This window comes from Hyperoodon ampullatus, assembly GCF_949752795.1.
Source record: "Hyperoodon ampullatus genome assembly, chromosome: 1".
NCBI lineage: Eukaryota > Metazoa > Chordata > Mammalia > Artiodactyla > Ziphiidae > Hyperoodon > Hyperoodon ampullatus.
The window spans coordinates 39,465,116-39,490,365 of record NC_136914.1 but is presented as its reverse complement, the minus strand read 5'-3'; the positions used below and the strand labels follow the sequence as shown (position 1 = coordinate 39,490,365).

The 25,250-nt window shown below is 39.1% G+C and overlaps 1 protein-coding gene across 1 annotated transcript; it reads right to left on the bottom strand.

The window, feature by feature from the left end:
- Positions 1 to 1,769: 1,769 nt before the first annotated feature.
- Positions 1,770 to 19,590, bottom strand: ABRAXAS1 (abraxas 1, BRCA1 A complex subunit; the record flags this gene model as incomplete). The annotated part of the gene is made up of 9 exons (XM_079720228.1): positions 1,770 to 2,248; positions 2,618 to 2,732; positions 5,360 to 5,444; positions 6,434 to 6,553; positions 7,316 to 7,509; positions 9,412 to 9,478; positions 13,225 to 13,261; positions 17,337 to 17,427; positions 19,504 to 19,590. The coding sequence occupies 9 exons, from the start codon at positions 19,588 to 19,590 to the stop codon at positions 1,812 to 1,814; spliced, it is 1,233 nt and encodes a 410-aa protein (XP_079576354.1). The 3' UTR covers positions 1,770 to 1,811.
- Between the last annotated feature and the right edge of the window lie 5,660 nt (positions 19,591 to 25,250).

The window sequence follows — 25,250 nt, the reverse complement described above, 5'->3', positions numbered from 1 at the left end:
TCATAATTTGAAATTATATGAGGAAAAAGTGTTTCAAGAGTGAAGTTTCCTCTCCATATCAGAATGTTCATTAAGTAAATCAGATTATTTAAAATGTTAATACTTGTTACATTTTACATACATATGAATTAAAAAAAAAGGTACTATGGGATTTTCACTTATATCTGGCCCCCAAATAGCTCATACAGCATACCACTGATAATGAGATGTTAAACATGGAAGGGATGACTTGTATTGGAATTTTACTTTAGGCCCAGATTCTGTGTTGTAAATAGTATTGTAGGGATATGGGTGCGGGAAAGTGGAATGCTTATATAATGTACAAATCCCACATGATAGGGTGTGGATTTGAAATTGCTAAGGAAGATTTTCTAACAAGTAAATAATTATGCCTGGCTAGGACTATGGTTCTTCCCTATGTAGAGATGTTATGTGGGGATGAACAGTGGTGCTGCTGTCTGTCACAGGACCTAACATTTACTCCTGGACTAGTCTATCATGAACTGGTAGTGTCCTGTAAATAAACCGATCCATAGGCAATCTGTTGTATCATCTTCTCTTACTCCAGTGACACAAACTGATCGCCAAAAGATGGAGAATAACTAAGAAAAAAATGTCCTACGAGGATTCTTTTCCTCCTTTTCATTGAGTACCCTGAAAGTTGGGACATCAAACTTAATTATTTTAAAATTAGGGTTCAGAATGAACCCCATTTCCTCTCCTGCCCTGTGCTTCTTATGTAAGTAGTAAAGCAATCCCAACAGCAACTCATTATTTGCACAAATCATCCCTGGTATTATGTGGGCTTCATAAACACCCCATGGTAACTAATGCATGTTAACACATAGATAAAAGATGATAGTTTTTGATACTAGCTATGAATCTGCTCTATCATTTAGGAAATAAGTGATGGAAGAGCAGTGGTCAACATGTGGGTTCAGCATTTCACCCAGTGAGTAAAGCATGAAGGCATCATGTGATGTGTATGCTTCATGGGAAATTCTGTTATGGAAAGGACAAATAGAAAAAACAAACAGTAAAAGCTCTCTTAACCAACCTCCACTTAACCAACTCACTGGATTAAACAGGGGCTTTACAGCCTCCTTAAAAATCACATGGAAGCCCATGACTCTTAGCCTGTTGAGTTCTACATTACCAAGAGTCAGCTATTTTGTTCCCAGACCTTATCAGTTGTATTTTTGTAGTGATGAATATGAGCATTAAAAAGAAAGTTACAGTTGCAGTGAAAACCAAGTAAATGCTCTGAGAAGACTTGATAAAGATAACTAGCTTTTAAAAAAAAATAGTTGTCAAATTAGGTGTGGTTAGGACAAATAAGATTGGGAATGGAAAATGAAAAAAACTAGTAGCATTTTGTACTTAGGTTGCTTGGCAAATTTCTTTAAAGAAACTAAAATTGGGGATTATATAGGGTAAGTAATGGGTTTGATTTACATAGGAACTCCAATACATTCGTAAAAAAGTTCCTGGCCCTACAACAAAAGTTTGACGAATGTACACTTCTGCTTTATGTTAAAGTGAAATCTCCGATAGACACCTTATTTATGTATCATTTGAGTCCCACTTAACTGGCCTTTTCACCTAACTAACCAACTGCTGATCCCAAACATATTGCATTACCAGGCTTTGTTCTGTACTCAAATTCTGAACTGACTCAATTTAAAGTACTTTATAAAATAAATAAACTAGAACTTACCTATGTGTTACTGCAAAGAGCTGAACATAGTAAAAACAATAGGTGTGTTTGGCTTTACCCTTCATCTGATGAAAAATCTTTCGGCCTAAAGGAATCAAAAGGTAGGAGACTGTGGATATTCACCAGAACCGTTCATTTTCTCAATCTCCTCATCTGTTTCTGGGCTGCTCACTGTGGATGCCTTTTCTTGGTTACTACTATCAGTATCTGTTTTAGATGGTTTGTTCTGTATATCTAACAGCCGTGACTTCTTGAATTGCCATCCACCACCTGTACCTGAAGCTTTACGCTTAATCATTTGCAGCGCACTACCAGCTGGACTAGCTTCAGGAATGTCAGTATATTCCACCATCAGGGTCAGGTTGTCTACCACATTGAGATGGTGGTTGGTATTACAACTACTTTTAGAAATATGTCTATTTTTCAAGGAGATAACACATGAATGAAGAAATTCACAATCGGGAAAAAAGGTCTGTAAAGCTTGACAAAGAAAAATGTTCTCCTGAGGGTCTTTCTGGACATTCTTCTCTCCTAAAGAAACAAACAAATATTTCAACATACAGTATTTACACTACAAAGCTTTTATAGTTATCTATTTGTTAGTAAAGTCAGAGACTTTAAAGAATCATCAAATTATCTAAATTAAGAGAAATGATAATTTCAAATTTATATGCCACAATATCCTCAGAAAATTAAACTTGTTATATTTTTTTAACATCAAGGTAGTATATCTATAGTAGTACCATGTTCTCTGTTCAGTGGGATTTAAGAGTATTAATGAAAGTTATTTTTAATCCTAAGGTGAACAAATTGATCAGTTAGTGCAACCAGCTCATCCATAATTCCAATGAGAAATTTTCTTCAAAGCACAGAAAGTAGTGACGTGAACTTTTTACTTACGTGTTGCTTGAATCTGTGCTTGCTTTCTTTTTTTAATTTCTCGTTTTAATCTGTTTACATCCTTTAGTAGTTTCTCTACTGCTCTCTCACTGTGTTCTACTTTATTGCATATACTCTGGAAAATAAAGTAATTTAAGAGCATAGATAAAAGTTCCAATTGTATACTACAGTCTAGGTTCACAAATAATATAAAATCCTCCATGTGTATAACATCAAATATTTCCCTTTATAAAAATTTTATTTTATTTTGCTATTTTCTAGAGGAACTCACCAACAAGCATTTGTGTGGTGCTTCATAGGTTACAAAATGCTTTCCAGATATATTAACTTTCTATTTATACAAAGTTTTATCATTCAAGTTATTTCCTAGATAATACACAGAAATAAAAAACAAAAATATTTAACTGCTTCAAAACAAAAAATACTGTACTATTTTGAGATGCATACTTATTGCAAACATTTAAGAAACTGCCAATAACAAAGTGACTTTCACTATTACAAAAGAAAACTACTGAAGATTTTAATTCCTGTAAAACTACTTTTGAAAAGGAGAATGGCCTTATGTGTCATCAGTTTTTAAGTACTAATACCCTTTGACTCAGTGATTTCATTTTGGGAATATATCTTGAATCAGTAACAAAAATTTATATAAGATGATGTTTCTTAGAATAGTGTCAAATCAAAAGTAATTTCCAATTATAATGGGTTGTTAGAGCCAGTTTTAGTGGATACTTCATGGCACATCTGCCCAGACTATTTCTCAACTTGTTCATCCTGCCGTAAGAATTCACCAGTAACCCTTTCACCAACTTTCACCCTAGCTGACCCAAGCAGAGATAATTACAGTAGCCAATTGGCAAATCCTAATCTCTTGAATAGATTAAATGCAGAAGCTATAGGTTAGCTCTTTGGTCAGCCAGTGGGTGAATAAACAGCAAGATCTGTAAACACTACGAAGGAAACCAACAGGCAGACACGGAGTTAGTTTTTTTGTTTTTTGGCCACTCGGTGCGGCTTGTGGGATCTCAGTTCCCTGACCAGGGATTGAACCCTGGTCATGGCAGTGAAAGCGCCAAATCTGAACCACTAGACCACCAGGGAACTTCCAGGAGAGAAAGTTCTGATGGCATTCAAGCTCCTGGTTCCAATTCCTTCTTAGAGCTCAGTGGCCTTCTGCCTACAGTTCCTCTCACATACCTCTACGTTCCCTAATTTAGCTCAAGTTGGTACTTTTTTTTTATGTTAATTTATTTTTGGCTGCGTTGGGTCTTCATTACTGCGTGCAGGCTTTCTCTAGTTGCGGTGAGCAGGGGCTACTCTTTGTCGCGGTGTGCGAGCTTCTCGTGGTGGCTTCTCTTGTTGTGGAGCACAGGCTCTAGGTGTGCAGGCTTCAGTAGTTGTGACACGCAGGCTAACTAGTGGCTCGTGGGCTCTAGAGTGCAGGCTCAGTAGTTGTGGTACACAGGCTTATTTGCTCTGCGGCATGTGGGATCTTCCTGGACCGGGACTCGAACCCGTGTCCCCTGTACTGGCAGTCACATTCTTAACCACTGTGCCACCAGTAAAGTCCCCGAGTTGGTACTTTTCACATTAGAGTTCTAATATACTGCTCTAAGAAATATACTGCTATTAAAAAGAACTAAAATGTGGAAAGTGTTAATGGTACATCAAATAAAAATCATAACACAAATTTCTATGTCCCCATCACTGTCAACAATGTAAAAGCATGTATACATTAGGGGGAAACGAGAAAATCGGAAAGTGCAAAGAGTTAAGTTACAACAGTAGGATTCTGGATGTTTTCCTATTTTCTAAAATTCCTGTATTATCATATTAAAAAACAATGTGCAATATTATCAGTGTGTAAAATGCATTAACCCCATTTCTCTTAGTGTGCTCTACTGGTGAGTATGGTGGCCATGGAATATACTACTCAGATCTCCATTTGCAGGAAGCAGAGTTGACTGACAGTTCCAGGTGCCATCTTTTTGGGTCCACTACTGTGCTTGTGCTTAGGTCATGCTTCCCCTAGGTTGCTCTTAGCCACCGACTGAGCACAGTGAGGATATCAGTATAATTCTATTCCTGTAGGATGCCTTTGCTCAAAGACTCTCCATCAGCCTGGCTAAAATTTTTCAGGCCTTGCAGTCTAAAGCTCTTCCTACCCAATCATTCTCCTTTCCCTGTCTCCTTCCTCAGGTGTCAAACTTACATTGCAAGTCTCCCTGCCACCCTTGCTCCTTCCCCTCAAGGGACCTGAATGGACACAATGAGGTAGAACTTAGTACTGTGGTAGACTTTTTTGTTCCCAAATATTTGCTCCCTTTTTCATCCTGTAAAAGGGTTATATATCCCTGCCTATTGCCATGACATCCTCTGGCCAATGAAATGTGAGTGGAAGTGACAGGCCAGCTCTGAGCAGAAGTTCTAAGAGCTGTTGTGAATTTCCACCAGCTTTCTTGCTCTTTTCCCTTTGTCATGAGAAGAGCATGTCCCACAGATGGGCTGGATCCTAGAATGAACATGACATTTAGAACAGGAGCAGAGCTGCAGCCAAGATATAATGTGGGTGAGACAAAACTTTTGTTTCCGTAGCCCACCAAGATGGAGGCCTTTGTTACTGAAGCTAAACTAATACAAAAATTTATGTCTAATCAACTGTCAAGTTATCCATACACATATATTCAGTGAGCAATGCGATATGAACTCTATAGGTGATCTTTAAATGTTTTTTTAACTTACCTTTAATTCCTCTTGTAAAGAAGCATACAGTTCATTTATCTTATGTACCTCCTTTAAAGATCCATCTTCTTTAAAAAATTCAGAGCTGTAAAATATTACCATTTCCTCAGGAAAATGTACAGAACTCATTTAATGATACTATGAAAAATTTATTCGTAGTTGAGGAACAATAGATGATTCTTTTTACTGGCTTTGTAGGGACCGTAATTTTGTCAACCTACTTATTTACAGAATAAGTAAAACCAACCAGAAAACCTAGTTATCTATCTTCACTTCAGCAAACTTTTCAGCCTCCTAAGTACTATTTCCAAGACTCAAAAAAGAGGTTAAGTGAAAACAGATAAAGACTGAAGGGGGGGTGGTTCTTTCTTGGCAATAGGATCAGTCAATTATTTTACCGAGTTTAAGTCATCATTGATTGAAAGAGGCAACATTATTTTATATACCACGAAGAAAAAAGAAAAACAATTCTAAGGCATGTTTTGTAAAAATCCCAATTTGAGATAAAAGTAAAACTGTGTCTTAGTATCAGTGAAATGTGGTATTCAATTTCTATAAGACACTGTTAAGCACTGTGGGAACAGAAAAATAAATAAAATCTAGTCCATTATTCTCATAAAGTTTACACTTAGTAAGTATCCTATAGTACCAGTGTTGTTATTTCTGACATTAATTATTCCCTTATTGCCCACAGAAAAGTTACAGCTCAGCAGTCTACAGTGTGAGTAAGTCTTGGCTAAAGCCTCATTTTTTGTCTTTATTTCATATCCAATCTAATTTCTTGCCTTTAATCTGAACTGCTGCCTTAGAAAATTATTATTTTGAGGCTAGCTCCTTATTTTTAGAATAAATATGTTAAAATATGTAGGCTATACAACAATGCCCCTCTCTTTTGTATTTTATAAATGGACAGGTGCTAGAAGGAAAAAATGAGAAATTAAAAGTCTGGTTTACTTGAGTAATGTGGTCATTAGTCAGTTTTCCTTTCATTTTTATTCTTGTGTAATAAAAAAAAATAACTTCAAAAAATGAATAGGAGTTAAGTTTAGTGGGGAAGCAGTTGAGGAATCTCACCTGTGTGTTTTTACTGCTCGACTAAAACCAGTGGACATACAGGAATCAGATACAGTTTTATAACCCAGTTGTTCAGACATGCCCAAATTGGCCACCACTAAAGGTATCCTATGAAAAAGTCTGAAGAAATAAAATTTTTAAAAATAAATTTAAAATAAAGTGAAAGATTAGCATCTACTTATTAGTATATAGACTACCTTTCCCCTACAAGATTAAAAAACAAAACCCCATTCCTTACTACTTATCCATGACAGAATTTACTGACTTTAGGCAAATAGCTTTTAAAAACTGTGAAATGTGCAGTGTAAGATAACTGTGAAAAAATACTTTAATGGTTATTTTAACTGATCACCACATGTAAAAATAAAGGCAGTATTGTTGCGATTCATCCTATCTTCCGTGAATGATAAAACTACTCTTCCTTGGTACTCTTTTAACTTCATTCTCATACTCCATGAAAATGTTGTCTATATAACCTGTGGGGAGTCTTATTAACTCATTTTGGTGGATCATCAAGAACCACCCTGCTTCCTGGCAGAGGTTAGAGAAAAGCTGCTCAGGTATGCAGGCTTCAGTTCTACATTATATTCCTTAGCAACCAATACCTAAAGCATGCATATTTTTTTCCACTTTATGGTAAATAAGAGCAAATCCTTAGTGCCAGAAACACAAGTCATCATTCCATACTGGGCTTCTAATTTCCTTATCTGACCTTCATTTTCCCATATAAAGAACTGACGGTAAGAAAGGCTAAAAAGGGTTATTGTGACAATCTAATGCAACAATATACGAAAATAGTTGGTAAGCCATAAAAAGTACAATAAAAATATTGAGTACATTTTTCTGTTAGCTGAAAACAGCCAGTGACTGGGCAACATTTACCCTTTCTGAGGTATATATAAGGCATGCTCCAGCCGATGAGTAGAGCAGCTTTCTGTTATTATACTCGGTGTTAATAACAGAAAAACAAGTTCCTGGCTTGAAAGATGCTGCTGTAAGTTTTTGTGAAGCAGTCTCTCTCTGAATGTCATGATCTGGTCTGAATGACGTCGGAATTTATACCAACCAACTACATCCTGAAAGAAAATATAGAAAAACATCAGGTGTATACCTTAATGGTTACAGTTATTATGTATCTTACTGTCATAATCAAGCAGTAAAACTGGCAACCTTAAAAATGGCTTTCTTGGGACTTCCCTGCTGGCGCAGTGGTTGGGAATCTGCCTGCCAATGCAGGGGACGGGTTCAAGCCCTGGTCCAGGAAGATCCCACATGCTGCGAAGCAACTAAGCCCGTGTGCCACAACTACTGAGCCTGCGCTTTAGAGCCCGGGAGCCACAACTACTGAACCCACGTGCCACAAATACTGAAGACTACGCACCTAGAGCCCATGCTCCTCAACAAGAGAAGCCACCGCAATGAGAAGCCCGCGCACCACAACGAAGAGTAGCCTCCGCTCGCCTCAACTAGAGAAAGCCCGTGCACAGCAATGAAGACCCAAGGCAACCAAAAAAAAAAAGGCTTTCTTAATATTTACCAAGATTTGGGGCCTATATTAAATAAAACGTACACTTAAGAATACACTTTACCTTTTATAAAGCATGCAAACTGACTTGCAGTTAAATTACTTTCCATTCAGTTACCAGGCTACAATTTTATTCAATATAGATTAAAGAAAATAAATTCTTAACTTCCTCTAGTTTCTCTCATGGCATTTACTGTCTTAACATTTTTAACCCTTAGTCAAAATTTAAATGAAGAAAACACCAATGAAAACTAGTTAACTTCCTGTATGGATACTTGGTTTGCTAAGTAAGTAAAATGAACCCAATAGCTTTTGATTGAAATTTATAAGGGAATGTTATCACCTATCCCACAGAGTTGGTTCCAAGATTAAGATCATATTAAAGGGTTTTGTAAACTATTAACATGCTAAACAAATGTTAGTATTATTTATTTATCTTTGGCTGCATTGGGTCTTCGTTGCTGCGTGTGGGCTTTCTCTAGTTGCGGAGAGCGGGGGCTACTCTTTGTTAGGGTGCGTGAGCTTCTCATTGCAGTGGCTTCTCTTGTTGTGGAGCACGGGCTCTGGGCACGCAGGCTTCAGTAGTTGCAGCACACGGGCTCAGTAGTTGTTGCTTGCGGGCTCTAGAGCACAGGCTCAGTAGTTGTGGCGCACGGGCTTAGTTGCTCCGCGGCATGTGGGATCTTCCCAGGCCAGGGTTCGAACCCGTGTCCCCTGAATTGGCAGGCAGATTCTTAACCACCGCGCCACCAGGGAAGTCCCTCAAAAAGTTTTAAGAGGAAAAAAGTACCAAGAAAAAATGTATTTGGAAAAAAAATCTATTTTGATCATTCAGCAAGTTTTAACTGAACACCAAGTGGGCTACAGAGGATCCAAATTAGGTGCTGTATAGGAAATTATCCCTGCACTAGGAAAAATAGTAACTTGTAGCTAAGTAAAAGAACAGCAATGGATTAAGTCCTAGAGTACATGGTACTGGGAAGGGGTATGGTTAGAATGTAAAAGAGGATGAGACCAATGTAAATCAGAATAGTCAAGAGGATGAGAACAAGATGAAGATTTTTAATGACTAGTTTTGCTTTTAGGGAAACCCCTGTGAATTTCTGGAAAGAACAAGCCTTTCCTCACTTGCTTTACATAGGACATTGTGAGGACAAATGCTGCTTAAAAGTTCTGTCAAAGGGGCTTCCCTGGTGGCACAGTGGTTGAGAGTCCGCCTACCGATGCAGGGGACACAGGTTTGTGCCACGGTCTGGGAAGATCCTACATGCCGCAGAGCGGCTGGGCCCACGAGCCATGGCCGCTGGGCCTGCACGTCCGGAGCCTGTGCTCCGCAACAGGAGAGGCCACAACAGTGAGAGGCCCGAAAAAAGTTCTGTCAAAGTATTACATGTTTTTACGAGCTGAAAATAATACATATAATACGAAAAACGAAAGGTAAATCAGGGAATACCTTTTTGACACTTGATAATATTTTCTTCAGTGCTCGCTCACTTACTTCACCAGAAGAATTATAAAAGCTGTAAAAGCCAAAATTAAAGGCATTTCAAATAAGCTAAAAATATGAATGATTTTATTAGCACTTTTAATTGTAGTTACTCCTAGCCCAACTACCCAACCAAAATCCATATACTTACTTGCCTGTTAGATGAAGTTCTAAATTAAATCGGAGAGAAAGTTCTCAAGTTAACAGACTTAAAGTGGTAGAAATATGCAGTCCATAAGCAATGAAAAAGGAAAAGGAGTGGAGGAACTTTAAAGGGTAAGTTTGCGTACCACATTTTTTTTTAATCTATAACAAAACAAACTCTCCATTAAATACAGGTATTTGTAAGTTCACATAGCTAGTTCACAATTTATTCATTAAAACTTTTTTTTACAATAATGATACATACAAAAGAATGTAATGTGAGTAGTGAAGCAGCACAATAACAAAAAGACAATTTATTCATTGCTAATTCCCAAAGCTATTCTTTTCTTTTATAAATTTATTTATGATTTTATTTATTGTTTCTGGCTGCATTGAGTCTTCATTGCTGCACGCGGTCTTTCTCTAGTTGCGGCGAGAGTGGGGGCTACTCTTCGTTGCGGTGCGGGGGCTTCTCATTGTGGTGGCTTCTCTTGTTGTGAAGCATGGGCTCTAGGCGCGCGGGCTTCAGTAGTTTTGGCATGTGGGCTCAGTAGTTGTGGCTCGTGGGCTCTAGAGCGCAGGCTCAGTAGTTGTGGCTCATGGGCTTAGCTGCTCCGCGGCATGTGGGATCTTCCTGGACCAGGGCTCAAACCCGTGTCCGCTGCACTGGCAGGCGGATTCTCAACCACTGCACCACCAGGGAAGCCCTCCAAAAGCTATCCTTAAATTAAGAGAAGTGCTTTAGGAGTTGGTTGTTTTTTGTTTTGGGGGGCTGGCGGGGTGGAGGATAGTTATTGGTTTAGTTTAGTGACCTCTGTTCTGTAGTTGGAATGTCAAAGATTTAGGGAGAATTGAAAAATATTTCTAAAAGACTCTAAAGCATTTACTTTCGGCTTTCTTTCCCCTCCAGGGATGGCAAATAATATTCTCCTCTTTTTAACATTCATCAAGATCAACAATATTCTTTTCTATGATGTAATATCTATTATGCAAAATCTTTGACAAATACTATTCATTGTAATAGGTTTTTACTGGTAATTCTAATCTACACACTGAAAAAATTTAGTTACATAAAACTGTAAAAAACATATCCTAATAGGCAACATATTTTTTCTTTTTAACTTACAAAGTGTTCCACCTACCGAAGGGGGATAATTCAGCTCATTGAACAGATCCTTCCATCTTACCTGTTTATTCCAACATGAAAAATCTAAATACAAGAGTTTATTCCTTTGTTTCTCTAGGATGGTCCACTCCTGAGCTCCTCAAACTGGGACATAATGCAATACACCAGGGTGTATAAAACAACAGGATAAAAGTGTACATCTTCTGTGCAAGCACTGATTTTTATGTGAAGCTTCTGGGAAGGGGGACAGTTTTTTTTTTTTGTAGAAATAGATATACTGTACAGTAGAATTCATGTTAAACTGCGCAATTTTTTTTAAGTGACTAAGTTTTAGGCTTCAGTGGGCTGTTTTCCAGATTCCCCCTAGATTTCTGAGGTAAGGGAAACAGTGTATTTCAGTGGAAAACTTTGCAAACAATGTATCAGAGCAGGATTGACAAACTTTTTCTATAAAGGGCCAGATAGTAAATATCTTAGGCTTTGCTGGACAGTCTCTGTTACATATTCCTCCACTGTTCTTTTTTTTAACTCTTAAAAAATATATTAACTATTCACAGAGGTCCATATAAAAACAGGCCATGGGGCTGTACTCTGCCACCCTCTATATCAGAAACATAAAACTGGTTATTAAAGCTTATCCAGCTCAGACTCCATGAAGTATGGTATCAGAAGACTTTGTTTTTAACATGTTCCATCTATGTCATTTAAAAAAGTTGCCCCAACCTTTTTGGTGCCAGGGACGGGTTTCTTGGAAGACGGTTTTTCCACGGCTGGGGGTGGGGGATGATGGTTCAGGTGGTAATGCGAGCGATGGGGAGTGGCAGATGAAGCTCTGTTCACTCACCCGCGGCTCACCGGTACCAGTCCGGGGCCCAGGGGTTGGGGACCCCTGATTTAAAACAAGAAAGAAACAGCATAGCTGTTGGATGAGAGCTCAAGAAATCCGGATTCTTCTAGTTTTGCCCTACCACTAACCAGTTCTTCCCCCCATCCCCTAATTTTGTAAATCTAAAAGGCTAAGGGGCTTCCCTAGTGGTGCAGTAGTTAAGAATCCACCTGACAGTGCAGGGGACACAGGTTCGATCCCTGGTCCGGGAAGATCCCACATGCCGCGGAGCAACTAAGCCCGTGCACCACACTACTGAGCCTGCACTCTAGAGCCCGTGAGCCACAACTACTGAAGCCCGTGTGCCACAACTACTGAGCCCGCATGCCACAACTACTGAGCCTGTGCACCCTAAAGGCCACTCACCACAACTACTGAGCCCATGTGCCACAACTACTGAAGCCTGCGTGCCCAGAGCCCGTGCTCCGCAACAAGAGAAGCTGCCGCAGTGAGAAGCCCACGCACTACAATGAAGAGTAGCCCCCACTCACCGCAACTAGAGAAAGCCCATGTGCAGCAACGAAGACCCAACGCAGCCAATAAATAAATAAATAAATACATAAATAAATAAAAGGCCTAGATATGGGTTTCTCATCACTGGATCAGATGGCTTCCTCGGCTCTAAGAATCTATTAAGTTGGTCTAATTATTTAAGGTAGTTGCCAGAAGGTACTGAATCACCTTTTTCTTTTTTTTTACTTTCCCTCCTTAATCCATTGCTGGCCCAGAGTCCCTCAAGAAAGTACTTTTTATGAGTCTCCACCAAGAGTCCCTCATTCAAAAGATATTTTTTATATGCATTGTCTATTAGGCAATATAGGAGCTGTGCCCCTTTCTGGTACAGCAGTTTAAGACCACACTAAGCCTTCTGTCACACCTACCAATGCTGTTTCTCACCTAAACACTATGTTCCATGGCAACTCTTACACAACCTTAGAAATGGTACATACAGTGTGACTGTAAGACAGTAATGCTGATTTTTCATGTGTGGTTTATATAAATCATAAAGCTATTTCACCAAAACTACACCATGTTGTTTATGGTTACAGTTGTTTGCTTTATGAAACATCATTGATTTATGTACTTTCTATGTAAATACCTCAATAAAAAGTTTTTAACAATATCATAGACTATCAGGGCTAAGAGTACTACTACTATCTGTAGGACTATGAGTACAAGTTTCCACCCTGGAAAAGTAATAGGACGCAGGTTAGATAAAGAACCTAACCAGTTAATAGACAAAAGGTAACATTAAAAAATATAAGTGAAGAAACAGATGATAAAATAAACTGGAATAAAAAGAAAAAAGGGCTGCTGTTGATGTATGAGAATGTGTTGCTGAGTTTATAATATGCGATGAGGTGACTGGGTGGGAGAAGGAAAAGCAATCCTCAAGGTAAACTGGTACCTGGGAGAGGCAGTGAAGACCAGCTAAAGGAAGCAGATAAATACAGAGAAAGAACTATTAGGGTTAAAATGAACAGGTGAATTTCAGGTACTTAAAAAAAGTCTTTTCATTTTAATCTGTACCACCAGGTATAACTAAGATACTTTGTTAGTTTCAAAAATTCACTTGCAGAGAATAATTTTCACAATGGATCATTCACTTGCTCTTACTACTCACCTAAAAAGCTGATAGCATGGAATGTACTTCTGAATGTCTGGAAAAAAAGAATTTTTAGTTATGATCACATTAAGTATCATTTGAATAACATATATTGAGCACTTCATGCCAGGATGTACTTTACCATTATCTCGTTTATTCCTCCCCACAAACCTATGAGACAGATGTTATCACTCCTTCCACTTTAAAGATGAGGTAACAGGCAGAGAGATTAAGTGGCTCACCCAAGCCAGTGGTGGAGGCAAAATTCAAACCCAGAACCTCACTCATAACTACTGATAGAATGCTATACTCCTTCTAAATAGGTTTAGTGATGGCCACACAAAAGATTAAGTCACATTTGCTATAGTCACTGAGTTCTGAAATGGTTATGCTGTAATTTTACCCAACTGATAAAAAACAGCTGCTAAGGGAATTATCTTTTGTTATTCCAACTGGTTCTTTCATAAAGGATATGTCAATGTTAATTGTAGACTAAAGAAAAAAAGTCCAACATCTCTTAAGAGGTGAGTTTTATTCTTCTGTCAATAGAAATAATACATCTAAATACATCTAACTTCTGGTTGCTGCAGGTGCTGTGCAAACAGATTAAATTCTATCACAAGACATCATTACAAATCATGAAAGTATCAAGATGAATATGATGTTTCCTCTATCATCCCAAACTTTCAGATCCCTCAAGATTCAGTAGGGAACAGTCAAAGGAGTGAGACATTCACATATGATCACACAGAAAGTCATCAAGACAATACGTATTCTTCTAGGCAGCCCATCTTTATGTGTCCCTGTGTCAACAATCAAATTTTGTCAGATAGCATTTACAGGATCACTGTAGCAGTAATCACCTATTTCAGATAATTCCTGTGACTATGATGTTCTCTTCCTTGGGGAGATCCTACCCAGAGTACTAGCAATTTCATTTGTCACCTAAATCAAAGACATCAGTTTGATTATGGAGAATCTGTGAATCTTCATCTAGGTGAGGAAACCCAATATCAAACTGCTGTTGAAGAATCTTTTCAAGTAAACATCTGAAGGATGCAGACATCTTTGCATCTTTGTACATGCAAAGGCCATCTTTAAGGAGAAAACTACATGAAGTCACCATTTCAATAACTTGATATGTATATAAAGTTATTGATATTATATTATTATATATATATACTACTATAAAAGTAATTCAGGCTATTAAAAAAATTGGAAAAGTTATCATCCTCTTCAGATATTTTTTCTTCTAGCAAATATATGTTACCCTCAGATAAATCCCTCTGAACAGAAACAGTCTTTAACTGATAACTGGCCAAACATAATCTGCTGTAGATAAGGCACAGTATAATAAAATGATGAAAATCTCATTAGCCAAAGCAATGTAGTAATTTGTAGATCTTGCCACCTGTTTTAAAGTAATCCAACATTTTAAAATAATTTAAGCAAATACTTGAGTGCAACTACAGCACTTGCCAGATACCTTGAAGCTTAGCACTGCTCCTAGCACAGTGGAGTTGCTCGATAAATGGTTGCTTATTTAAACTCCTAAAATATGTCAGATACTTTGGGCAGCACACCAATTACAATTAGGGAAAAAAGACTTCCTAAGGGCTTGCTTTTAAAGCTCATGTGTGAGCAGAAAGAAAAACATTAAGAAAATAAAATTACAAACAATATAAACATGTGTAACACATGACAAAAGGCCAATTTCCTTAAGTTATAACTTAAGTTCCTTAAGTTATAGCATTACAAATCAATAAGAAAAAGCAAAATAGCCTAGCAGAAATATAGTCAAAGCATGGAACAGGCCTGTTCTTTTCAAATAAAAAGGTCTCCCCAAAAGTCAAACACATAAACACTTAACCTCATTTGTAATTTAAAAATGCAAATTAGAAAGGGGGAGGGGCAAGATGGGGCAGGGGATTAAAAGGTACAACCTACTATACATAAAATAAATAAGCTACAAGGATATATTGTACAGCGCAGGGAATATAGTCAATATTTTATAACTTTAAATGAAGTATAATCTATAAAGATATTGAATCACTATGTTATATACTTGAAACTAATATAATACTGTAAATCAACTATACTTCAAAAAAAAAGAAATGCAAATTAAAATGGTTTTTTTTTTTCACTTATCAAGTTGGCAAAGATTAAAAGATTTGATAACACCTAATGGTGATAAGGGTAGGGGGACCCTGGCACTTTCACATATTGTAGAGGAGTCTAAGATGACATGACTCTTCCAAAAGGTAATGGCCTACCTCTAGGAATTTTGCTTTCAGATATACTCAAAGGCACAAAGATATATGCACCATAAAATGTGCATTGTTACATTGTTTTGTATTAATAAAAAAATAAAAAGTCATCCATAGCTGGTTAAGTACGTTATGGTACATTCACACAATGGGAATATGAAGACATCAGAAAGAATGACAAACCAAACACATTCATACTACTCTGCACTAATGATATCTTGGAGATATTTATCCATGTATATAGTATGATCCCACTTATGAATATAAAAATACACAGACATTTATATGTGTGTATTATGTGTAGTATTAATGAGTGAAAAAATACTCATGAAACCAAGTCATTGCCACAGAGGTGACTTTAATGAGTGAGTTTAAATTTATATGTTTACTTTACACATATACACTAAATTTACATATATACTTCCATTTTTACCTTTTTAAAGTAGCAAACAAAAAGTACAAGTATAAATTGATATAATCTTTCTGGAAAGCAATTTGCTAATACAGATCAAGAACCTTAAAAATGTTCATACCCTTTGACATTGTAACACCATTTCCAGAAATCTACCTATAATAGGTGTAGAATATTTATGTACCAAGATGTTCCCTGTAGTATAATTTATGATAATGAAAAACTGGAAACAACTCTGATTATAATTTATTTATTTAAAGGACAACTAAAATCACATACAGTCATAAGAGTAAGACCATAGAGAATAGAATGCAGTTATAAGAAATAATATTTAGAGGATTATTTACTATGAGAAAATGATCCTGACACCAAATTTTTTATAAAGTATACCACCAATTTTGTTTTAAAATATATATATGCTTAGAAAAAGTGCATATGTTAGAGAATCAGAAAACTCCCTATGTATTTTAAAGCTCCGTTTCCCTTTTTTCTGAAAGAACAGCTGCCACCAGTTGCAGTTGCTTCACCACCCACTTCTCAAACCCTCTGCAGTCTGGCTTTTTCCCCATCACACTTCCGAAATTATGTAAGTTTTCCAATTATTTAATCACTGAGTTTTTTCAGTTCTCATCTTCCAACTTTTCTGCAGCATTTTACATTTCTGTTGAACCTGTTTTACCTTTTTTCTTGGTCTTGCTTATTGGTTCTTTCTTTTGCTGGACCATCTTTCTGCCACTCACATATACACAGGAGCTACTTCATCCTTCTTTCCCCACAGTAATCTTAATCTGCTTCCTATGTCTCATATTGTTTCTTGCTTTAGACTAGGGCATAGCCATAACTTTAACTGAGAAATGAGTGCAATATATTCCTTTAAAATTTGATTTCTGGGACTTCCCTGGTGGCGCAGTGGTTAAGAATCCGTCTGCCAATGCAGGGCACATGGGTTCGAGCCCTGGTCCGGGAAGATCCCACATGCTGCAGAGCAACTAAGCCCACGTGCCACAACTACTGAAGCCGGCGCGCCTAGAGCCCGTGCTCCACAACAAGAGAAGCCACCGCAGTGAGAGGCCCATGCACACCAACGAAGAGTAGCCCCTGCTGGCTACAACTAGAGAAAGCCCACATGTAGCCACGAAGACCCAACGCAGCCAAAAATAAATAAATAAATAAACAAATGAAATTAAAAATTTGATTTTAAAAATTCATACCTATTTCTGGTGTGTTTGTTTGTTTGTTTTAGTTTTTGACCGCACCACGCGGCATGTGGGATCGTTAGTTCCCCGACCAGGGATGGAACCCGTACCCCCTGCAGTGGAAGCGCAGAGTCTTAACCGCTGGACCACCAGGGAAGTCCTGATATCTATTTCTTAATAATTTAAAAAGTAACTTATACTGACCCCTTTCAGCATAAACTATCAAAATAGAAGACACAGAAATAAGTGACTCACCAATTGTATAAATAACTTCAACATCATCCATTTGAGAATCAGTTATGCTGTTCTTCGCTTCACCTTTCACTTCCCCAAGGAGAAAACCTTCCTATGAGGATAAAAATAAGCAGTATATGGAATACACTGATAGAATTGCCAAGTTCAGTCACTTAACTAACCAGTATTTCCCAAGAATTTTACAACACGTACAAGCGTGTGTTACCAGCTGGAGCACACACAAAAGAAAGACTAGGTGCATTCCAGTTTACCTGGGCAACATAAGCAGGTTAAAAAACACGAGTAGAAGAGACTGTAAATACCACTGTGACTTTAGCACTCTTGGAAGTATAAAAGGCTTAAAGGCAGAAATGAGAACACAATGTTCAAGGAACAAGGAGTAGGGCAGTTAGCCTGAGAACAGAAGCCTCCCATCTGTAAGGAAATCTTAGGTTGCTATGAACGGCACCAATAATGGACCATCCTGAATGACTGGCCAAGGAGCCTGGATTAATGGCACATGCTTCTGGGAGTCAGTGGAGGCTTCTGAGCTATGAAATGACACAGGATGGACTTTTAGATTAAGAATGTGCACAATAGCAAAGACCTGTAATTCAATATTAGAGTCTGCTGTATAAAAGAGGAGCTGTGAGCCCTGGTTCTTTTTAAAATGCAGGCATTTTGCCACAATAGCAGTGATCTCTTTGCGTTTCAGAGAATTCACTTATTTCTCTTGGCACATTTAGAAACCCAATGAGCTTGACAATGAATTTTTTACCGTCTTTATAACTTCTTTAGTTAAAAATGCTTTAAAAATGTTTTTTTTTTCATTAAAAGAAGAACACAAAAGCAATGTTTCCACAATGTGAGTCTTTGCTGGAATCAAAGGGGAACAATCCAGAACTCTACTCTCTAGCGTTCTATACAAACCCCTGGAAAAGAGACAATGCAAGTACAGCTCTCCATCAAACCACCTTTTAAGGACTTTAGGAAAAAGATCGAAGGAACAGAGTCCTCTCTAACACTATGGTACTTTGCAAGCGCTAATCCTTTAAGCTACAGAGGACTTACAGTCCCACACTGGTTATGTTTACACTAAGGTATTCCACAGTAATTTCTACAGCCACACACATTTTAAATCATCATATATTTGCTCTTTGCTAGGTGTTAATCTACAAGCGTATTTAAAATTGCATACATGAAAGACAGCAATTCCAACCTTATTAGGACTGCGCCAAAAAACTATTTTGGATAAGGCAAGCCTTTATTATAAAATGACGGGCACAAAATTTAGCAGAAATTAGGTTTTGTTCAGTATGATATTCTCTAAACCGTATTAGCAAGTTACTACGCACTTACTCTAGGACACACTTCTCAGACTCAAAGTTTTACAGTGTTTTTTAATTTCATAAAAATGAAAGTTTTTAAAAATAGGTACTGTATTTTTTTTGAAAAACTACTTAACTTCACCTAGAGATTTTGAACCTAGGCAAAAGTGTGAAATAAGCATTTAAATATCTAATATTTTAGGATAATCTTAAATGTTTACATTACAACCGAAAGCATCCGACAAGGAACTAGCTCAGACCTTACAACTGAATAAATTTGACACCAATGCAAACAAAAGTCAGCTATCCAATATACGAAATTAGTCTTCTTCATCTACTAAGATTCCCCCCAAAATAGCCAATGGATGCATCATTTCTCATTCCTTTACAAGCCTTCCATTTCAACAAACGTGCACAGTAGCTGCTCTGAAGGGGAAAATTGAGTTCTCTGCGAAAACCACTGTCGGTAGTTAGGAGAAAGTTAACCGGCAACCTTCCCAGCGAGCGATAGCGGGAGAGCGTTATGTGAACCTTCTATTCCTTCACAACCAAGACGAACCAGAAAAGGGGGACTACTGAAAGAGAGAAATGCGGGCGTGCGGGACACTCCGGGCGGGGCGCGGAAATAAACACTGGTTGCGAGAGGGAGGGCTAACCCTGGAAAAGGCTCACCGCCCGGAGGCACTTCCAGGGCCGCCCGGGAGCGGGAGAAGGCAGCCCCGACTGCACAGAGCCGGCGCGGCGGCGGCGTCGGGAGCCCGCGGGCGGGACCCGGGCAGCGGCGGCCAGGACGGCGCGCACGCGCGCGCGCGGGTCCTTTTCTGAGGTGACACCAGATCCCGCCCCGGTCCTCGGCTCACCGTGTCCGAGTCTGTGTTGAGGTGCTGGAAGGCGAGCGCGCCCAGCACAAAGCCAGAGAGCACCGCCAACGTGCTCTCGCCCTCCATGCTTCCGCCGCCGCCGCCACCGCCACCGCCGCCCTGCTCGAGCTGACAGACCTGGGGCGGGCCGCACCGGGCCGGGTCCTCGGCGGCGCGGCGGCGAGGCGTGGCCGAGCGAGGAGGCGGGATCTGCGCCGGCGCACTGGCCGCGGCGCGCTCCCCCGAGGGTCGGTGGGGGAGGGGAGTCACTGGGGCTCTCTGGTGAGGAGCTGGCGGCTCTGACGAGGGCTCTGGTTCGTCCCTCTCGGTGTTGGGCACCTCTGCCCAGCGCCAGGCCACGGACAGCGCTTTGGTGGCTAGCTGCTACTGAGGGACCCTGGCATATGTGCAAAACTGTAATATATGAACACTTCTGACAGAATAGAGGCATTGCCTAGTGGCATAATATCACAATGGAAATGCCACGTTTGGGGTTTTCAGAGTGTCAGATGCTGCCCGTTACCCATTGAAACTTCTGGAATACTAACGACCGTTTCAGAGAATGTCTTTTCTAGACCTCTCCAGCGGTGTTCCGTCCCATGCAGTGGGGAGAAGTGGGACGGGTTTCTTTGAGAGTTTGCTTGCTTTTAGAAAACTGAGGACTCAGTTCAAAGAATATACAGACTTTTTAACATTGTTCTGACAATTTAATGATAGGTATAAACGTACTGTGATGGATCATTTGATATAAACGTAAGCGGAGTAGGAAGACCAGGGCTTGCCAATTTTCCACACACATATGTAAAGCTATGGTTTTTAAATGAAAGCCAGCAAAATATCAGACTGAACTGAATTGATATTACATATTTCTGGGTTTTGTTGTGTAGCAGCCATATGTCACTAACACACTGAAGACGTGTAGAATGAAGGATTATGTGTTTATTCCCTAAAATTGTTTCGCGCTGTCGTTTCAGCATAATCACTGTTAATATGAAGAGATTTTCACGTAATTTGTGTTTTATGGATAGTAATGATCTAAAGGATTAAAAATTAAAAAATATTAGTCCAGGAGAGTGGAAGTAAACCCTCACATGTAAGGTCAAAAGATTTTTGACATGGTTGCCAAGACAATTCACTGGGAAAGGACAGGCTTTTCAACAAATGCAAAAGAATGAAGTTAGATCCTTAACTTATGCCATATATAACAATCAGCTCAAAATGGATAAAAGAGCTAAATGTAAGACCTAAAACGATAACATTCTTAGAAGAAAACACTGGGGAAAACTTCATGACACTGGATTTGGCAATGATTTCTTGCATGTGACACCAAAGGCAAAGACAAAGGAAAAAATAGACAAATTTTACTTCATCAAATTAAAAACTTTTGTCCATCACAGGACACTATCAAGAGAGTGAAAAGGCAACCTACAGAATGGGAGAAATATTTGCAAACCATATATCTGATAAGGAATTAATATCCAAAATATATATAAAGAGCTACAACTCAACGACAACAGAAAAAAAAAAGTTAAAAAATGAGCAAACATCTTGAACAGACATTTCTCTAAAGAAGCTATACAGAAGGCCAATGAGTACATGAAAAGATATCAATACTTAACATCACTAATCATTAGGGAAATGCAAATCAAACCATAATGGCATACCACTTCACACCCATTAGGATAGCAATGGTATAATAAAAAATATATTTGGTCTCTGTTCCTGCATCCAGGAACAGAGTTCCTAAAACACTTAGAGTCTCCAGAGCGATAATAGTGTCTTCTGTATGCTAACGTGACTGTTGGGGAGGGAGGGTGGTGGACTAGATAGCTTAAGGATGGGAGCTAGTTTCCAGAAAGACCAAGCCTTGATCAGAGGATTGAAACTTTTAGCCCCACTCCTGACCTCTTAGGTGAGAGGGGCTGGAGATTGAGTGTAAATTGTTGCCAAAATCTCGGCTTCTCTGTGTTCCGATGCGGAACAGAAATACGGGAGACAGAGGTTTTGGAGGAAGAGAGAGATGGCTTTATTTTTCTGCCAGGCCGAAGGGAAGACACAGCCAGCTAGAGCCTCAAGAACTGTGCCCCCCACCTTAGGGAATTGGAGAAGATTTTTATATGTGGGGCTCGCAGTCCAGAGTATAAGATAAGGATCAAAGTAGTGAAGGTCTTGCATTCTTCTTCTTCCTGCATTATTTCAGAACAGTTGCAGATGGCTTCTGGCAGCCCGGTAATTAGTAATTGGGTCCATTTGTCTCTGGGTTATAAAGGCCTGTTACCTTTCTTCTGAAATGCAAATGCTACAAGGGGTGATTTGCTACAAGGGAGTGCAGGATGTAATTCACATAGTGTTAAAGAGTAATAGGTTAGTTTTGTGAAGTACAAATCTAGTTACAGACACTACAGATTAGTGACAGTTAAAAAAAAAAACAGCAAATTTAGGAGTGATTAACTCTTTCAGGCCACGTTATGTTTCTTCTCTAGCCTGTTCACTGTTCCCTTTATTTTCCTTGCTCTCAGGAGAGGGAAAACTTCATTGCTATATTTGCTGCAACAAAATCACTGATGGCCAGTGATTTAATCAACTGTGCCTAAGTAATGAAACCTCCATTAAAACCACTAAAGAATGGGGTTCCAGATTAAAGACTTGAAAGTAAGACCTGAAACCATTAAACTCATAGAAGAAAACATAAGCAGTGCACTCTTTGACATCAGTCTTAGCAATATTTTTCTAGATGGTCTCCTTAGGCAAGGGAAACAAAAGCAAAAATAAACAAATGGGACTACGTCAAACTAAAAAGTTCTGCACGGCAAAGGAAACCATCAACAAAATGAAAAGACAACCTATCAAATGGGAAAAAAATATTTGCAAATGATATATCTAATAAGGGGTTAATATCCAAAATATATAAAGAACTCACACAACTCAACAACAAAAAAAACCCGAACCACCTAATTAAAAAATGGGCAAAGGAGCTAAATAGAAAAATTTCCAAAGAAGACATACAGACAGCTAACAGGCACATGAAAAGATGTTCAACATCACTAATTATTAGGGAAATGCAAATCAAAACCACGATGAGATATCACCTCACACCTGTTAGAATGTCTATTATCAAAAACGCAAGAAATGGGGACTTCCCTCGTGGCACAGTGGTTAAGAATCCGCCTTCCAGTGCAGGGGACACGGGTTTGAGCCCTGGTCCAGGAAGAGCCCACATGCAACTAAGCCCGTGCGCCACAACTACAGAAGCCCACATGCTCTAGTGCCTGTGCTCTGCAACAAGAGAAGCCCGCACACCTCAACGAAGAGTAGCCCCCGCTCGCCACAATTAAAGAAAGCCCGTGTGCAGCAATGAAGACCCAACGCAGCCAAAAAGAAAAAAACAAAAAAACAAAAACTGCAAGAAATGGAATTCCCTGGCCGTCCAGTGGTTAGGACTCCCTGCTTCTATTGCAGGGGACACAGGTTTTATCCCTGGTCAGGGAACTAAGATCCTTCATGCCGCCATGGCACAGCCAAATAAATAAATAAGATGCTGAATCAAAATCTGTGGACAAGAGCAGCCTGAACTGAATAATTACAATTGGCCAAATAAAAGTGGGTTTTTATCCTTTACTTTGAAAAAAAAAATGGCAAGAAATAACAAGCGTTGGTGAGGATGTGGAGAAAGGGGAACCCTTATACACTGTTGATTGAAATATAAATTGGTGCAGCCTCTGTGGGAAACAGTATGGTGATCCCTCAAAAAAACTAGGAATAGAGCTACCATATGATTCAGCTATTCCACTTCTGGGTATTTATCGAAAGAATACAAAAACACAAATTCAAAAAGGTATATGAACCCCTATGTTCATCATGGCATTATTTACAATAACCAAGATATGGAAACAACCTAAGTGCCCATCAATGGATGAATGGATAAAGAAGATGTTTTATATATATACACACACACACACACACACACACACACACACACAGTGGGATACTACTCATAAAAAAGATGAAATCTTGCCATTTTTGACAACATGGATGGACCTATGCTAAGTAAAGTAAGTCAGACGGAGAAATATAAATATTGTATGATTGTATTCATATGTAGAATATAAAAAAACAAAGTAAATGAACAAACCAAAAGAAACAAATACATATATCCAGAGAACAGAGTAGTGGTTATCAGAGGAGAAAGGGCTGGGGGAGGGTGAAATGAGTAAAGGGGATCAACTATATGGTGATGGAGAGAAAATAAATATTTGGTGGTGAGCATGATGTAGGATATATAGAATTAGAAATATAATGTTGTACACATGAAACTTATATAATGTTATAAACCAATGTTACATCAACAAAAAATACTAAAAGAGAGTGATTTAATCAATACTAAAGGATAATATAGTCATAGCTGAACTAGATAATAAGAAATCTATAGATGATAATTGTTGAAGCTGGGTGATGAGTCCATGAGGATTTATTTATTTGTTTTTTTGTGGTACGCGGGCCTCTCACTGTTGTGGCCTCTCCCGTTGTGGAGCACAGGCTCCGGACGCTCAGGCTCAGCGGCCATGGCTCACAGGCCCAGCTGCTCCGTGGCATGTGGGATCTTCCCGGACAGGGGCACGAACCCGTGTCCCCTGCATCGGCAGGCAGACTCTCAACCACTGAGCCACCAGGGAAGCCCCATGAGGGTTTATTTTACTATTCTATTTTTGTATAGAAATTTTCTATAATCCAAAATAAAAATAAGAGAAACCTCTCCCCAAAAAGATGTGGGAATAATGGAATATTACTCAGCCATGGAAAAATAGGGTTCTATGAGAAAAATCAAGGAACTGTCTGAAAAACCTTATCAAATTCGCTGTCTCAGCTTCCCCTCATGGTCTTATATACGCTAATAAAAACATTAAGTTAGTTAACAAGAAAATGGGAGAAGGCAGAGGGAAAAATCAAGGGACTCTCTCAGTAAGGTGGAAATCTTTAGGTGGTTATTAAGAAATGGGATGAACAAAGTGCACATTGATAGGGTTGAGAAAAGGAGCTTGGGTGGACCAAATGGACCCCCTCTTGGTCTCGCAATATTAAAATGCACCAAATGGGCTTCCCTGGTGGTGCAGTGGTGAAGAATCCGCCTGCCAATGCAGGGGACACGGGTTCGAGCCCTGTTCCGGGAAGATCCCATGCGCCGTGGAGCAACTAAGCCCGTGTGCCACAACTACTGAGCCTGCGCTCTACAGCCCGCAAGCCACAAATACTGAGCCCAAGTACCACAACTACTGAAGCCCGCGTGCCTAGAGCCCGAGCTCCACAACAAAGAGAAGCCACCGCAATGAGAAGCCCGCGCACTGCAACGAAGAGTAGCCCCTGCTCGCCGCAACTCGAGAAAGCCCACGCATAGCAACAAAGACCCAACACAGCCAAAAATAAAAATAAATAAATAAATAAATAATAATAATAATAAAATAAAATACACCAAACAAGTCTGCTCTATTTACCCCAGTTTGGAAGAATTTTTTAAAAGCTGGAAAGCAAAGAATACAATGAGAAACCTGACCTGGCATGGCCTGGGGCAAGAGTCAAGCATACAAATCAAGATGAAGATTGACTAAACGGGGCCCCTTGACTGAGGACCCAAAATCTAACGCACAAGAGGAGGTAAAATGGGTCTGGGGATGAGGAAGTCTCTGAGATACCTTGACACAGGAGCCTCATGCACTGTGGGACCAACACCATTTGGTGAAGCCCTAACATGG